At 39.1% G+C, this 16,244-nt stretch overlaps 1 protein-coding gene across 1 annotated transcript; it reads right to left on the reverse strand.

The window, feature by feature from the left end:
- Nucleotides 1–732: 732 nt before the first annotated feature.
- On the reverse strand, nucleotides 733–2,511 carry LOC140949431 (galactosylceramide sulfotransferase-like). Its single transcript, XM_073398592.1, has 2 exons — nucleotides 2,321–2,511; nucleotides 733–1,805 (listed from the first exon to the last, which is right to left on the reverse strand). The coding sequence occupies exons 1-2, from the start codon at nucleotides 2,509–2,511 to the stop codon at nucleotides 782–784; spliced, it is 1,215 nt and encodes a 404-aa protein (XP_073254693.1). The 3' UTR covers nucleotides 733–781.
- Between the last annotated feature and the right edge of the window lie 13,733 nt (nucleotides 2,512–16,244).

A 16,244-nucleotide genomic window follows, 5' to 3' on the forward strand; every position in this document is an offset into this window, starting at 1 on the left:
TTCACCCTGCACGTTGAATTAGCGTAAGAAATAACAGCGAGGTAAAAGAAAAAACGTCTCTTTGATCAGCTAGAACCCTGCGCATTTTGCCTTCTTGAATTTACGCTCCAAAAAATTCAACTGGCGTGAAAACTTTGGGAGCCGATATTAGTGGTGTGACCTTCCCAGAATTTTTACCTAGGTAAAACAAAACCCGAGATGAATTTACCTCGGGAGATTTTTAATGAATTTGCCCTAGGTAAATTGGTTTTACCTAGGTAAAAGGCCTTAGTGTGACCACAGCTAATGCCCCTAGCCTGCGAACAGCACACGCATTTCCGGTAGTCGCTTTTCACCTTCCGAAAAGCCGAGAGAAGCGACGACCGGAAATGCGTCTGCTGTTCGCAGGCTATAATACCCCTTTGTTTGTTGCCCAAAGTTTTGCTTAAGCATGTGTTCATTTACTTGGGACCACTGAAATATCAGGAGAATTTAAAAACAAAGGTTGTGCAAAATTTATTTTGGGGGGGTCGGGTGGGGGGAAATAGATCGATGTTAACGAAAATACGGAAAATCATTGAAAAACGGTAATCTTATAACGGAGCCCAAAAATTGTGACCGCTTTTGATTTATTCACATTCTTTCGTACAGATTTAATCCAATCAGAAGCCAGCTGGAGACTGTCCTACGCTTCTGATTGGTTAATGTCTACATTAAAAAATGTGAGTTAATTAAAGGAGGTCACACTTTTGGAGTCCTTGCTGTAAAAGGTTTTACTAATCATACGTCATGAGATGAAAACTTAAACTCGTCCTGTAAGAAGTTGTAAATAGTCTAGCTCGTTGGTTATCATTTTTTCACAAAGAGTCTTCAGAGGGGTGTCCAGGTTTTCCTTCAGGGCGTAGCCACGAACTGGTCTCGCTTGCTTGGTGTAGGCTTTTGTATTATACTCCCCGGGAACTAAACAGGATTCTCTCAAAACTTCATTGTAATATCTTAGACGCTCTACGTCAGCCTTAAACGCGGATCCTAACTTTTTAATTTGATTCCAGAACGTTTTGTTGAAATAATCATAAAGCAGCACATCGGCTCGGTTCCACAAACGAATTTTTTCAACGAGTTCGTCAGAAAATTTGTCTTCTTTGTCTCCGGATTTTCGCTGGTTAAGCTTGAAATACACAATATCTCGTACATCCCAGCATGCTTCGTTGGCAAGTAAGACGAGAGATTCATCGAAATATTCCATCAAAAGTACTAGGTTAAAATTTCGGGCAATCTCATCTATAGCCATGTTTACCTTCTCGTCGTCATGAAAATGAATACTGTCCAATCCTAAGTCAAAAAACTGCCCGTTTTTCAACAAATTAAGATAAGGAAAGACATTTTCTGCTAGTGAACTGTTTGCAAATTTTGCCATGATACCGTTAGGATCAGTTATAAAAGCTTGGATGGAATCTCTTCCTGTTTCGATTCCGAAAAGGTGTGCAAACCCCATATAGGAAAAAGTCGATTCGAACTGCGTGACAGGATTTCGAAGTATTGTGATAAAAACTGAGTCCAAGGCCATCAACTCCTTCATTGGATTCTTGTTCCATCTGGCATGGTGGCACAAGATGTTAGGTTGGTTTCCCTTTGTGTCTTTTATAAATGATTTCTCGAATGGTAAGGGCCAGTAGAAATTATAAAAACCATCCTGCGGTAACGCGAAGGTTAAGTTGTGTATGTCCCCATAGCGGTTCAGTATGTTGGTCAAAGTACTGCTTCCAGTTTTGTGCGTTTTTAGAAAAAGTACGTTGTGCTTGGGTTGACAGTTTCTGGAAGTTGTTCTGCGAACAAAGAAAACAGATTGTGCATGAAAAAAAATACTGTAATGAACTAGGTTCCTTATCATGCGGAGAACAGATTGCAATCCACTTTTATAAGGCACATAGTGCTCTCTAAAACGGGACTCCTGACTGGGGAGTAAACGTTTTAGTCATATCTATTACGATAAATCGAGGATAACTAATAGAAGTTTATTGATAGGTCAATGGTGGGGGGAAGGGCGGTAGTGACCTTCAGATACCACTGCAGCCTAGTCCTTAGTCGTCCTCATGATTTCCCAATTCGCTATATTCATATAGACCATAATGCACCTTGTTTACCCCCAAAATTTTGCATAACCAATAGTTAGTGTCGAAAGCTTTAGTACTCACTCTTCCTTAGTAGCGAGCCGGATGTTTAAAAAGAAAAAGTAACTTGAAAATAAATCATACCAGCTCCTCTTACTCTCGAACAAACTGCTTCCTCACCAACCTCAAATTTTGCTCGGGTTTGGGCCTACAACAAGTAGCCAACAAACCTGAATTTTTCCTCTTCATCTTCGTTCGTCATGACTACTTCTTCGTTTATATCTAGAGTGAAGATTTTCCATAATTTGCTCACGCAGACAATTAACAAGACTAAAAGTAAAATAGCCAGTCGGAGAGTAAATCGCCTGTTGAAAATGTGTAGGACGGGAGGAGTCTTAAGCCCTGTTATAGTAACTGACATCGTTGATTTTTGTTATGCGTTAGAGGTGACCGCAGCCATGATGATTTTCAACTTTAAGATACTTTTGACGTGGGTAACCAAATATCGAAATAAAGATTCTCCCAACTGATCTCCAAAACTAGTTCCCGTAAGAATGAAACGAGAGAACTTGTTAAAAGATCAAAGCCATTTTCCATTTGGTAATTATTTTATTCTGATTATATTCTTACAACACGGCTTTTCCTTCTTGACTGTATTGAAAAAGCGAAGAGAAACTTGCTGTTAGTCACTTTTGGGAGAATAAAGGGATACCTGGTATTGTTTTACAACCAAACGAGCTCATTTACCGGGGGGAGCACTCCCTTATTTGGCCTAGACGGGTAAGTGCTGCTGAAAAGGGCATAGTTCTCAGACTCATGAGTCTTAAACAGGCTATTCAACTTCGCTTCTTGAGCAGGGTGTATTTTTTGACCGGAAGCTTTAAAAAGAGTGCGAGGGTCGACGATTCGCGGTCTACATGAGTGGTCAGCAACATTGTATTTTCAAAACAATCTTACTTAGTCATGATGTTAGTTTAAAAAGCCTGACTTAATTTCTGGTGCATGCGAGACGAAATGAATCAGGGTCGAGAAAGTAGGTCTCTTGTCTTAAACAGGGTAGCGAAATGAACAATATTTGTCTTAAACAGGGTCAAGGTAGGAGGGCTCGGTGGCACACCTCTACCACAACTTCCCTTGAGTATCCCCCCCCCGGAGTTAAGAAAATTTAATTGTGATTTGAATACCAGTTTGTCACCCGCGATTTTTACATGGTGCTACCTGCCATCGAAATGTTTGCTGACTGGTGTTAACCTATCAAGGGTGGTATAAAGGCCGGCAAAGTTCATTCAAGGGAAAAGAGTGTGAAAACAGGCATTTCCAGTGTGGAAACAGGTTTTACCTTCACAAACGGCCTGGCGAAACCTTCTATAAAAGTTTTGGGAAAAGCCTTTATTCTGGGGAGCAACCGCTGACTGCGGGAACGCCGGGGTTGCCTAACCTGCTGCTTCCTCCACAGTCTTTCCCAAGGCTAAGTGGGGATTGGGGAACTCGCGAGCACGCGAGACAAGCGAGAAGCGCGAGAGAAGGATGATGGGAATAAGCGTAGGGCGCGAGCAGGGAGTGATGGGAAGGAAAAGGAGAGAGAGGGGAAAGTCGCTTCGCTTTTTCTCCCCTTCCCATCACTGCCTTCGTCCCCGCTTTCCTTAATAATTAACTGAAATATCCCCCTGTGATCGCGAGTGACTGGGGACGAGGCAGGCCTAACCTGTTGATGTTGCTTGGGTGAAGTGTTATGTGAATAGCCTCTTTGGCTCTACGAGAGTACCAGTGAGGGTCTCGGTCAATAAACGTAACCTCGTCCCAGAGCGGATAATGCCCTATCTTATTGGCATGTTCAGAAACTTCTGAAGTTTGAGTTCTTTAAGGCCGTATAACCCTATCGTGCTACTGAATCCGTCCATGCACACACCTTCCAGTTTAGCCAATGTATACTTTGCCGAATTCACAAGGAATCTTATACGCTACTCCATCTTGTTTTCGTGGATCAACAGCATCCTTAGACCTTACTAAATTAAAGATAAAGGCGCACACGAGCCAAAGGCCCAAACGGCCGGAGCTTATACCGGTTCCCGTAGCATGAAGCATGCCTAGGAGTATTGCTACTCCTCTTGGACAGGATGCTAGTCCATCGCAGGGTTACCCCCAGCAGTATGTTGCCGGTACTGCACAGCCCCCGAAATGATCCCCAAATCGACCCCGAAATGATACCGACTCAGAAATGATCCCCTTTTCTCTTCAAGTCGACCCCGAAGTGATTTCCAATTAATTCTTGGAATGGAATGATATTCCGCCACGGAATTATTATAAGTCTGTTACAGCGTTTACGTTCGTGAATCGCATTTGACATTAATTTCACTACAGTTTATGTGATTTTTGAGCGCTTTTGTCATCTAATTGCCTTTATGGTCTACTTTTGCATCTTCAAAATCATTTTAAAATTTTAAAACTCAATATCAGAATTTAACACCTATGCAGTTTTCTCTATAACGCGGGCTAAAATCACCTAAGTAATAATAACAAAAAATGTTATGTTTCTTGATGTTATCAGTTGCAGTTCAAGGTGTTACTAAAAATATACTAGACTAAGTGTCTTTCGCAGAGGGCCTGAACCAAAACTTTTTGCACACAATTTTTATTACGTAATATTAGTCAATATTTTTCGTTTCAGGTTTTATTGTATCCCGCAACTTCAACAGAACTTGTTCATCATCGGCTCAATAAGAATCTATTCCGGGTTCAGTTAATTTGCAGGCAAACTAAAGTTTTAATCGTACGTGTCACTAACTGCCTACGTTCGTAGGTGCGTTCGTAAATGCGTTTACCATATTACTTTTCTAAGGCCATCCCTCTTCTTTTTTTTTTTTTCGTTTAGCGTCGAATGCGTTTCCTGATATTGGGTCGGTCGGTCGGTCTGATGGAAAAAAAAAAAACCTAAAAAAAAAACAATCCCAAGGAGTCTCGGGATAGGAGGCCCTGGTACCTCAGGATCGCGTTAAAAGTTAACATTTACATATTTGGAATGACAAAATGCACAATATACAGTAAAAAATGTTCCTGTTTTTGTTCCTGTTTTTCTCTACACTGAATTTTATTGTGCTCATTTTTCAGATTAAAAGAATTATTTCAAGTGAAAAATGGTTTAACTATGTCGTTACTTCTTTTTTTCTTTGTTTTTGGAAAATGTCAAAAATTTGGGTCGGTCGGACGACGCTAAACGGAGAAAAAAAGAGGATGGCCTAAGCAATTAATTTAACACCAGAAGAGCTGAGCACAGCTGCTCAGGTTGTTTTTCTTTCTCCTACGTTCTGTCATAAAGACCATCGCCAGAGTAGAGGATCTAGACAGAGCTAGACACACTAGACACAAACAAGCCATTATTAAAAAGCATTTAATTTCCGCTAATCGTAACATCCATCCTACATCATTCGAATAAGGACACCAGGAGAGTTCAAGCTTTCCTTGTTAGATCTTATAACAGGTTGACACATCACGTGGTACACCGTTCTTGTCTAACGAGCAATCTTAAAGAAGTATTGGTGGCTTCCATATTTTGGCCAACTTAATCAAATGAGGCCTGGAAAGATTCAAAATGTTTACTGCAAATAAAAAAAAAAAAAAAAAAAAAAACGTCACCAGTGGCAAACCTTCGAACCACGTACGTATATACAGCTCGCAAGACCTTGCAATTCTTCCGAGCGTGTTCTGGATTACTGTTTTTCTACAAAATGGAAAGGATGGAATAAACCATCCATTACTACTTCAGTTACCCTATCTAAGGATCAAACCAAAGACACAAGGCCAACAACGTAAAAAATGATACCCTATTAAGGGCTCGAGATCCTCAAAAACCATACCCTATCAGGCGGTACTTACCTATCTAGCCCATCCATATATGGAATTACACCCCCCCCGCCGAAGACTTCACGTGTCACGTGGCAAGCAAACATGGATATGGACGACGAATGCCAGGTTATTCATGAATTTTCTGTTGTTAAATGTTGCCTTTCCTATTTAAATATTTTTGAATTTAAACGTGATTCATATCTTTTTGGTGATATGTCACAGGAAGTTTCATGTCTTTCATAAAACCGTTTCTAGTTAGTCACGTGATTAATCAAGGCAGAAAAATTTATAGCGGAAGACATGCATGTTTGACCAAAGAAAATGTTACGGACATGTTACATGCTAACAGACGTCATCATCTTTGTTTATGAAGTACCATGCCTATTTTGGCATTATATTAATGTTGACGAAGTGAGTTGAATCACTCTCAAAAAAATTATTACAAAGTGCGATGGAATTATTACAAATTGCGACAGCTTAGTTTATTACAAAGTGCGATGGACTGTTATTACAAATTACGACACCTTTTTTATTACAAAGTGCGACACGGTTTATTACAAATTGCGACAGGTATTACAAAGTGCGATGGATTTATTACAAATTGCGACAGTACAAAGGTCACCTAGAATTTTCGGGAGCCTTTTTTCTGGCTGCAATTTTCGAAAAGGTAAGTTTTGATCCCTATAATTTTCGGATCACTTGACTTTCAGCTAGGAAATCCGAACAGATGAAACATTTTTAGGGGATAAAAATTTGCCTATATATCCACCGTTTAAATACTAAAATACGTTCAACAATGTTATATTTAAGTGATTTTGAACTATATTCTAGTTGGGTGCCCCTGATCGCTGAGTTTTAAAAGCTCGACCAGCAGACAGTCTCCATTCAGAAAGTAAAAAAGTCTCAGACTCGCAGGACAAGAGGCTCGTTCCACCGTCTCGCGCAGTTTCGAATTCACTATTTGCAGCTTCTTTTGATTTATGAATCCCTGTTCAGCACCGTTTGCAAATTAAGAAGAAAAGGTACAATTTAAGCCAGGGACTCTGAGTGAAATTTCATGTTCTTATCCTACGCGTTTGTGTATATTTTGTTGCCTAGATTGCATTTTGAAATTTTCTATTCCTAGACAGTGAAACCTCTATATAACGAATTCCTCGGTATAACGAACGATTTTCTTTACCCCATTGCAGTAATAGTTAATATGTCAAGATCCTCGAAATAATGAAACCTCGTTATAGCGAACAAATTTTGCCAGTACCTCGGCCCTTCGTTATATCAAGGTTCCACTGTGTAGTGGATTACCTGTTGGCATAATTGAGGAAATGCTCGGGAAGTTCTGTGAACGTCTACAGCTGTATGTTGTCACGTAGGTGTCACCTTATTCAAATACTATGTTTGCTCAATTGATAGCCTTTACGGTACTGCTTGTCTTCAATTACTTTTTTTAGTAAGGCTGTAAAAAAATCGAGTTCTATTGGTCGTTGTTCATTGTTTAGCTGTCAAGATATTTTGCATTTCGGGAATGTGGAGCCAATTCCATATTCATTCGTTTTGGAGTTCAAGCTAGAAAAATCATTCTTGAGTTTTATAGTGATATTTTGAGTGATATAGTGAGTAGTTTTTCTATGGTTTTGTTCATAAACAGGGAGTCATCATCGAATGTAAGTTGTCAGGGCTTTCTATATTTGATTTGCGCCTTTCCTTTCTTTTCACGCTCCTCGTCATTATTTGTTATGAGCTCATTATAATAAATCTTCTTTTCTCTACATGTTAGCTATATAGTTTACTGGTTATCGACTGTGATCCACTATTCAATTATATATGGCATCGATTGAATTAAATTGAATGAATGGAACTAAGCGCCGTCCACACGAATCCGGATATGTTGCAATGCATCTTTTTTTTTTAAAAAAATATTTTGGCAAGAATCGGTCGCCGAACACGAAACCCGGGAATTCTGTTCACCAAACCGCATCTTTAAGTAAAACTGCCCTCCCAGAAGAGTTTTGTTTGTTTTTGGATTCGACGGTTTTTTTAACTAGTTCACGTAGACGAATGAGAATTGCTATATTTTCTAATTCAATAATTCCGTCATCGAGAAGATCTCGGGTCTAGGCCAAATTCAAAAATGCGGGCCAACAACCTTCAATAGACTTTACTTATACGATATATACCCTTCATCTTGCTTTACACTTGCTTAATTAAGGACTGACGATATAGTTTCTCGACGGGCAAGCAAGTAAAAAGATTTCGAAAGCAAGAAATCGCGGTCGATTTTGTCTCGTCTAGGCAATAGAAAATTAAGAACTTTTCATCTTAAAGAAGATGTTGGTAAATCATGGGCGGAACTACATAATTACTTTTTTGGATGCAGTAGCGACAGTAGATGTCCTCACAGCACAAAGTCGAAACTCGAACTGTACATTTCACGTGACCATTAAACCGCTGTCTCGTTTTGATAGAATGAACAAACTCAACCGCGATTATTCGTATTAGGGGCCGACCATTTGAGTTTTGAGGGGGGGGGGGGTGAGGGTGGGTTTTGGTGATACCACGAAATACTAGGAAATACATGCCTCCCCCCCCCCCCCCCCAAAAAAAAAAAACATCCTTCACTAAAAAAAGTATATTTTTCATGGTGAATAATGCTGCATGCAGTGTGATAAAAAGTACTATCCCCAGAGGTTTGGGAAAAAAATTCTTACACAAACCAAATCACCCATTCCCCCCCCCCCCTCCCAAAAGAAATACCACGCGACATTGTTTTTATCCCATCAATCCAATAACGCGTGCAAAGATTGCGGGTGTCGCGAATAAGGCATGACAAATGGCACGTCTAATTCCAGGTGCAGTTAGTCCGTTACAATTTGTTTATCTCACGACGCTCTTACCTCTAGAAGTTGTCTTACCTACTTTTAGTAGGATTTTTCGCTTTTAACTAGCCAGAGTGGTTTTTATCTGCTCATTAATTTGGAAAGTGGTGAACCAACACATTGTAACAAGTGATCATCGAAAAAAAAAAACAAAATGGACATTTTTACCTGAAGCACCAACCCTCATTCGCTTTTCGTTCACGCTAATTACTCAATGTTTCTAAGATGTTGATCCAATGATAGTAAAGGCCGCCACAGACTCGCTTGAAATAAACGGTAACGAAACCTTTTTTCCTCTACAAATAGACCATGTTGTGGGATCCAATCTCTGAGTGGTTTGTCCGCCCATTACTTGAAATGTGGTGACATGACAGGTGGGAACAACTGATCATCGAAAAACTAATATTTACACAAAAAAATATGTTTTATTAAAAAAAGGATTTTTCTATTTTGAAAAATCAGGTATCCACCTTTTTAAAGCAAAAGAAAATGGCCGGTAATCCCCAAATTCTTCCCTAAGGAGAAGAAATACGGCCAGATAATCTAAGCCTTCTTTTTGGCTAGCCTCCTCTTATGGTTGAAAACGATATTTTCCTCTGGAGAGGAATGCACATGTATTTACCAGAGCCAGGTAATCGGACACGAACGAATTTGTTGACGTGTAGCTAAGCTTCGCCCTTTTCTTTCTCAAGTCTAAACGTAAAGGATAAAAATATATTTACTGACATATCAAAAAAATGAAATAAAAACACTAGCACTAAACTGCTGAAGTCAGGCAAACGGACAGGTTATTTCTGAAAAACCATAAAGTTTAATGCTCTTCGCTGATGGAGATGGATTTAGTTTAGATTTTAAAATTAAGGGTGAACATTATTTCCACAAGAGTGAACATGGGCCTAACACTGCTTTTACTTTGGATTGTTTTCCTTTAGCTAACTCACATTCCTTGTCAGTAACTGTACTCATTAGTCATATATAACTCTGAATATTCTTCAACGGGCAAAGGTTATTAATGGCGCCGAAACCGATTGTGGAAGTGAAAATATTTTAGGCTTTATAATGCTGAACAGTTATAGATATTTCCAGCGACAATAGTTTGCCGTCTGTCCCCTTTGAAATGTGAAGTACAAATACATCAAGTCAGAGTCGGCTGTAACACCTTAAAGATGTTTTTAAAATGGATTAAGAATCATATTTATGTGACATTTATATCAGTTTAGGGTAAAACTACATTATTGAAGTATCAACTGAACACGTTCGACTTTGCTTGCTTGGCCCGATTTTATCACGCCTCTGACGTTATAAGCTAGTGCAGAACGTATTCGTTACGATGAAAAACTTGAATGGAACATTGCGTCAAAAATCTATTAATCTCCTGGGTTTTATTTTCTCTCTGTCTTCGGTTTCACCCTTCTTTCAAACCTTTCATGTTTTCAAAACAGAGATTTTATCTTCAAGTTGAAAAACCAGACTCTGACAATGACATTAACGGATCACCCACAGTTTACTGGGGACAGTCATTGATCAAGGCAATTGTTATTAACTCTCCAGATCTGATGCTATAATGATCAAATTTGGATTGTTCTTGCCAATGCTCTTAGCAATAACAATGTGTTATGCTGGTGAGTATGTCTATTTGATCGTATTTAACAGTTTTCATTTGTTTATAAATAAAAAGCACCTTTTTCAAGTGAGTGTTGTAATAACAGAAGCTAAGTAATAGATACTCTAGCAAGAAAATCGAATTAACCAACCAGCCCTTTTGAACGCGTCTGTATCCGTTCGACAAACCAATCAAATGGCTCTATTTTCGTTTGTTTGTTGTTTCTGTTTTGTTCGTGCGTTTTCATTTCAAGGTCATACGAAAATCGCTCTATTGTCACACAATCGCTTCACTGATAACATCGTCATACCACTTGTCTGCCACATTCACACTCACACTCCTATTTCTTGCGCAATGTTCAGTGAAAGTCTTAAGTTTCCCACCTTATTGTGTCATTGAATTTTTTCTGCAAAGAGTAGAGACAGCGTCTTCGTTCCTTTGGTCGCATTAAGACCTTAAAAGTTAAAAGGAGTTTGCGCCGCTGTGAACACTTCTGTTTCGGCTTAAGGCCCGGTAGATCTCAGCCACTGTGATTTGTCTACTTTTAACAATAATAATTAATAACAATAAACCAAAAGTGAATGTGAAATGTGAAACTGTCTTGCTAGTGTGGGAGTCTGTAACCTGTGTCTAACTTGATAATAGACATCCGTATTGTGGCCAATTGACAGCTGTTAAAATAGGGTATCCGCTGACCAGAGTCATCGAGGTCATGTGGTTTTTGACAAGTTGCCGCTGACTAGTTTTTAGCTTTTAATTGATTGCAGGCTCAAGTTTATGTTTTTCGGTCATATGGTTAAAAAGACGTAAAGTTACAGCTAATTAAAGAAAATCAAATTTATTGCAAAATGACCATATATGGTCAAAATTAGGGGTATTTTAAACGCGAGAAAAATAAATGTATTGGCACGGGAGCAAGGACAAAGTTACAAAAAATCAAAATTGTAGTTTTTTCTCTTTAGTGTATGTGGTGGTATGAGACATTTTTCGCCAAGAAATATGTCATTATGACTTCACAATGGAATATGTGAGCCAAAAGTTGAATTTAAGAAGTTGCGGAATGGAAAGCACTGGCAACCGACCATCTTGGAACGAGATAATGTTCCGACGTTTCGGCGACATCACGGCGCCATTGTCATGTTTATGTTTCTCTAAATCATTATCAATTAGAATCATTATTTTACCATTATATGCAGCAGCCAATCTCTCTACTGTGATACGCTAATATGAAACAGAGTCAGTGAAATAAACATACAACTTCCACCATGTTTCTTAGGTTTAGATTGTCCTACTGACTGGAAAGAATTTGAAGGCTCCTGCTACAAAGTTATAAATAAGTTCGGTTATTCGCGGAAATTTGTTTGGCCGACGGCTTCAAGGGTTTGTCCTGGGTTTGGAGGAGACCTTGTGAGCATATCGAATGAAAGAGAAATGGGGTTTGTTTATAACCTGTCTTCTACGTTCCAAAGCACTCCCATTTGGATTGGAGTGGCTTATCGTTTTCAGAAAGGTGAATATTTTTAAAGCAATGGAGGATCTTTTAACAGTTCTGTTTCCGGCAAGTGGCTGGGCGAAATATCACGTAATGTTGGAAAAGACAAATGCGCCGAAATATTGAGAAATAGTTGGAATCTTACCGACTGTTGCAAAGAGAATGAATACTTCATTTGTAAGAGGGCCAAAGGTGAGTTGTGCCTCTATCTATAGAATCATATGACAGGAGTGCTCGACGTAACTTATATTTAGGGGGTAAAATTTATTTGTAGATTTTTCATCACTTAGCTAGAGTGCTAAAATCTAAAAATGGCCGCCTGTCTTGTTGTCCCTTATGAAAATTATATAACATGGGTGCTCGTCGTTACTTTTATGAAGCGGGTAAAGTCTGTTGATTGGGCATCACGTAGAGTGCTAAAATCTAAAGTTAAATAATTGCCTTTCTAGCTGTCGAGCTACCTGTAGGTGCACGCAAGAGTAAATTTGAGCCAGTTAATGAAGCGAACTTGCCATGTATGTAAAATGATCCCTAGTAACTCAGTGGTTAATGGATTACTTTTGTACCGAAAGTCCTGGGTTCCATTCTCATTTTAGGTTTGTGCTTGATCGCAACAAAAACTCCCCCGATAATTCTCTGATTTCAAAAAGCAAATTTTGCGACTACAAAAGCATCCACGGAACACTCGCTCGCCCGACTAATGCATATGTTGTAGTTATTTCTTTTATCTCAGGTAATTTTTGTTTTTCTTTTGTTTTTGGGTATGGTAATGTTTGCTAATGAAGTTGAAACAGGAGAAAAATAAGACTTACCTGAGATTAACTACAACATATATAAACCGGTCGCAGTGTGGTCTAAACTTAACTATCTGAACTTTTTTGGCGCTTTTCACGTGCTAATCTTCAACTTAATGTATTAAAGTTCTAACAGGAGCCCATCAAATCTCCTGAATTCTAACCTGTTCATTGACTGAATTTCCATAGTCTTCATAACTTCAGTTACTATGTTTTGATTTTACTATATTTATGTCTCATTAATTAGGTCCCCTAGTTTGTTCTACGGATTGGTTCCTTGGTGGATCGTCTTGCTTTAAGGAAAACAATAAAGATACATGGAAAGGGGCCAAGCAAGGGTGCTCTGAGACCGGAGGACATTTGATGAAAATAGATAATTCTGTTCAGCGACATTTTTTGATTCGTTTTTTGGAAATATCTGGTCTAAAGGGAGCAAACATAGATGTAAGTACGAGTTATTTTTTGCAGGCATCACCAACTGTTAAAATCAAACACAACGACATGCTTACCCATGCCGTCGCCTTTCTTTTGGTGTGCAGATTTGTGCATTGTTGAGTAATCAGGTGCAACATGCATGAAACTAAGGCTGTTAGCACTTAATTCAGACCGGACTGTCTTGGGCTTCCTGTAATCGGGAGAGGGAGGGCGGCTCGGAGCCCCCCTCTATAAGTTTACAACCACTTACGATCGCGGCATCAAATTTACACACTCAGATCAATCATGATTTCGTCAGTTTTAACGTATAGGTATAATTTCAACGAGCAGGGTTTGCGAGAAACGTATTATCATCAGATCTGAAGTAGTATTTTCGCCAATGTAATTAATGAGACACGTTTCCATAAGGAGCTTATAACAGAATTATAGCGTAGAATTAGATGTATTAAAGTTTGCGCATGCTGAAGTCATTTTATGGTTTTCTCCATGACCTTCCTTATTTGTCCTTTTTTGGAAGTACGTTTGGATTGATAAAACCAATAACTTAAAATGTATCCGAATGAAGACAGACACTGGAACGATGGAGGAGGGCAACTGTGAAGAGCTAAAGAACTATGTTTGTGAAAAGCCAGCAAGAAGTAAGTATAGATCTTGTCAGAGTGTGTTTGAAAGTCTTTGTTAGGCCCGGGGGAGCCTCGTATAAAAGTGTATGAGATACTCTTCGTCTCGTTTTTAAGGGTTTTGGAGTTGCATACTTTTTGGTATCGCTAAGATTAATTCTTGACAAATGCACAATGATTTTACCTTTTATTTCGCTGGCCTGAGTGACCTTGTCAGATAACCCGTAAGTTAAATACCCAAGTGGCGAAGCTAATTCTTTTTGAATCTTCAATTACCCCCGCAATTCTCTACAGGTAGTACTTGTTATCAGTACCCAAGCAAGAATTCATCTGTTCCCATTGCTGTCAAGTGCTCATTCCCAGAAAACCTTTGTTTCAAGTTTGACAACAAAACGGCGAATTACAAACAAGTCACCATTCAAGGATGTATATCCGCTGACCAATGCAGACAATTTGATGATCAACATTTGCACTGTTGTGAGGGAGATCTGTGTAACAGAAGTAAGTATAATGGCTATAGAAAAAGGTAAAAATTGAAAATTTAGGAACGCCGTGCAATTTTATTTAAACTACAGATAGCCTGCGAAAACATCCGTTTCTCCTCGCTCTTCGCCGCCGGGGACGTTTCGCGCGAAACGTCCCCATCGACGAAGAGCGAGGAGAAACGTTAGAGTAAAAACTCAGCCATTTAAAGGAGATCTATTAAAAAGAAAAAAAAAACTTAAAGGCGCATAGATTTCATTAAAGACTAGACACTCATAAAGTGTTAACTCGAGGTTGCAGGCATAGGTTACACAGTAACTACTGACTGCCTTATGGTACATAGAATAGTCAGACCAGACTTAAACTGGAAAAAGATCATAGTTCAATCATTACAGTTTATAAATCTAATAAAAGTGAAAATTTCCAGTGATGTCTAGGCAATAATGCTTTAATTTCAAGCAAATTCTTCCACAATCCAGACCTTGCAAATCATCGACGACACCAAGGAAATATCAATGAAGACGTCATTATAATATATAGATTTAGCCAGGGCTAAAAGCGAAGCTCCCATTAATAAATTATATTTTAAATCAAACAATAAACTTGTAATCCACAAATCAGTTAACTTAAGGGCACATTCATGTGACTTTTGAGGGAAAGGATAAGTTATTTTAGAGTGAAACATCTTACATCGAGTTGATAACCTAAATATACATGTATGTACACCTAAAAAATAGCAAACATCTTCTATCACATTTAAGAGCCATAATGGCTCTTGATCACAGTAGATTAGGCCTCGAAAACAAATTCTTGGAAAACAAATCAGGCCGCATTTTTTTGCGTTCGACAGGTTTACTTTACAAATTCTTGCCAACAAATCTGAGGGCGCACGGTGTAAACCAACCTTTTATACTTTTTATACATCACATCTGAGGTGAAACAGTACTTTTTATCGTACAGACCTCGGACAGAATACGGCATTTCACAATTTTTCAATGTTCAGGACGATCAATCGTGGGCTTTTAGCGAAACCGTTCAAAAAATTTCCAAAATCACCCATACGGCCAGCCGGTTCTCATTTTTAGTGCGAGCTGTCTGTGTGGTCGAGTGTTTGAATGAACTTTAATGGTTATACGCTTCAACATAATAACGAATTTGTTATCATTATTTTTTGTTAGTTAATGGTTCCAGTTATAACGATGTGTAATCTTATAAAGCGTTTGATAGGCGCGACATTTCTAAGTACTCCTGCAAGCGATCATCCTCGGAGACCCAGGGGCAGTTAGTCGGGTCGATAAAATGTTCGTGGTGAAAGTTTACTGTAAGATCGAGACGAGCCCCTGGGCACTTACTCTTACCGAACCAGTTCCAGAAACGTTTGAATTGCCTGCTTCTGATTGGCCAGAAAAAATTTTTTCTGGCCAATCAGCGAAGAGAAGCTGCCGGGTGACTCTCGTGTTTTCTTACACGACGTAATTTTCCTCATCGATCGCCATAGTTGCGTAGCGCGTTCAACGGGGAGAGTTTCTCGACGAAAGTTTCAGAACAAAATGTTAACAGCCCGCAAAATTGCAACCTTAAGCACGGTTACAAGAAACAAACACTCTCCGATGAATTTTTAGGGCAGATCTTTCCAAGGTATCGTAAATTTTTATTGCTGATACGATACGCGATGCATGACTTTCACTTTCCACACCTTAATTTGCTCACATTGTCTGTCTCTACAACGCCAAGCTTACATTTTAGATGTCCATGTTCGTTGCACGACTTCTGAAACTTTCTACAGCGTGAAAATTTCCGTTGCACGGGCCACACAACTACGTCCATTGATCGTGGGAATTGCTGGCTTGTTGCAGTGCACGCGCCTTCTTGCTTTCGCACCAAACTCCCTTACCGTACGTATTTTTAAATACAGCCGTTGTGTTTAGTTCAAAATCTCGATCCGGTTATGAGCTGAATCCTGACTTGTTAAGTGAGGTCGATTTTTGCAGGCTGTGTGGGTTTATTTTTA

The sequence above is a fragment of the Porites lutea genome, chromosome 10 (assembly GCF_958299795.1).
Source record: "Porites lutea chromosome 10, jaPorLute2.1, whole genome shotgun sequence".
Classification (NCBI taxonomy): Eukaryota; Metazoa; Cnidaria; class Anthozoa; order Scleractinia; family Poritidae; genus Porites; species Porites lutea.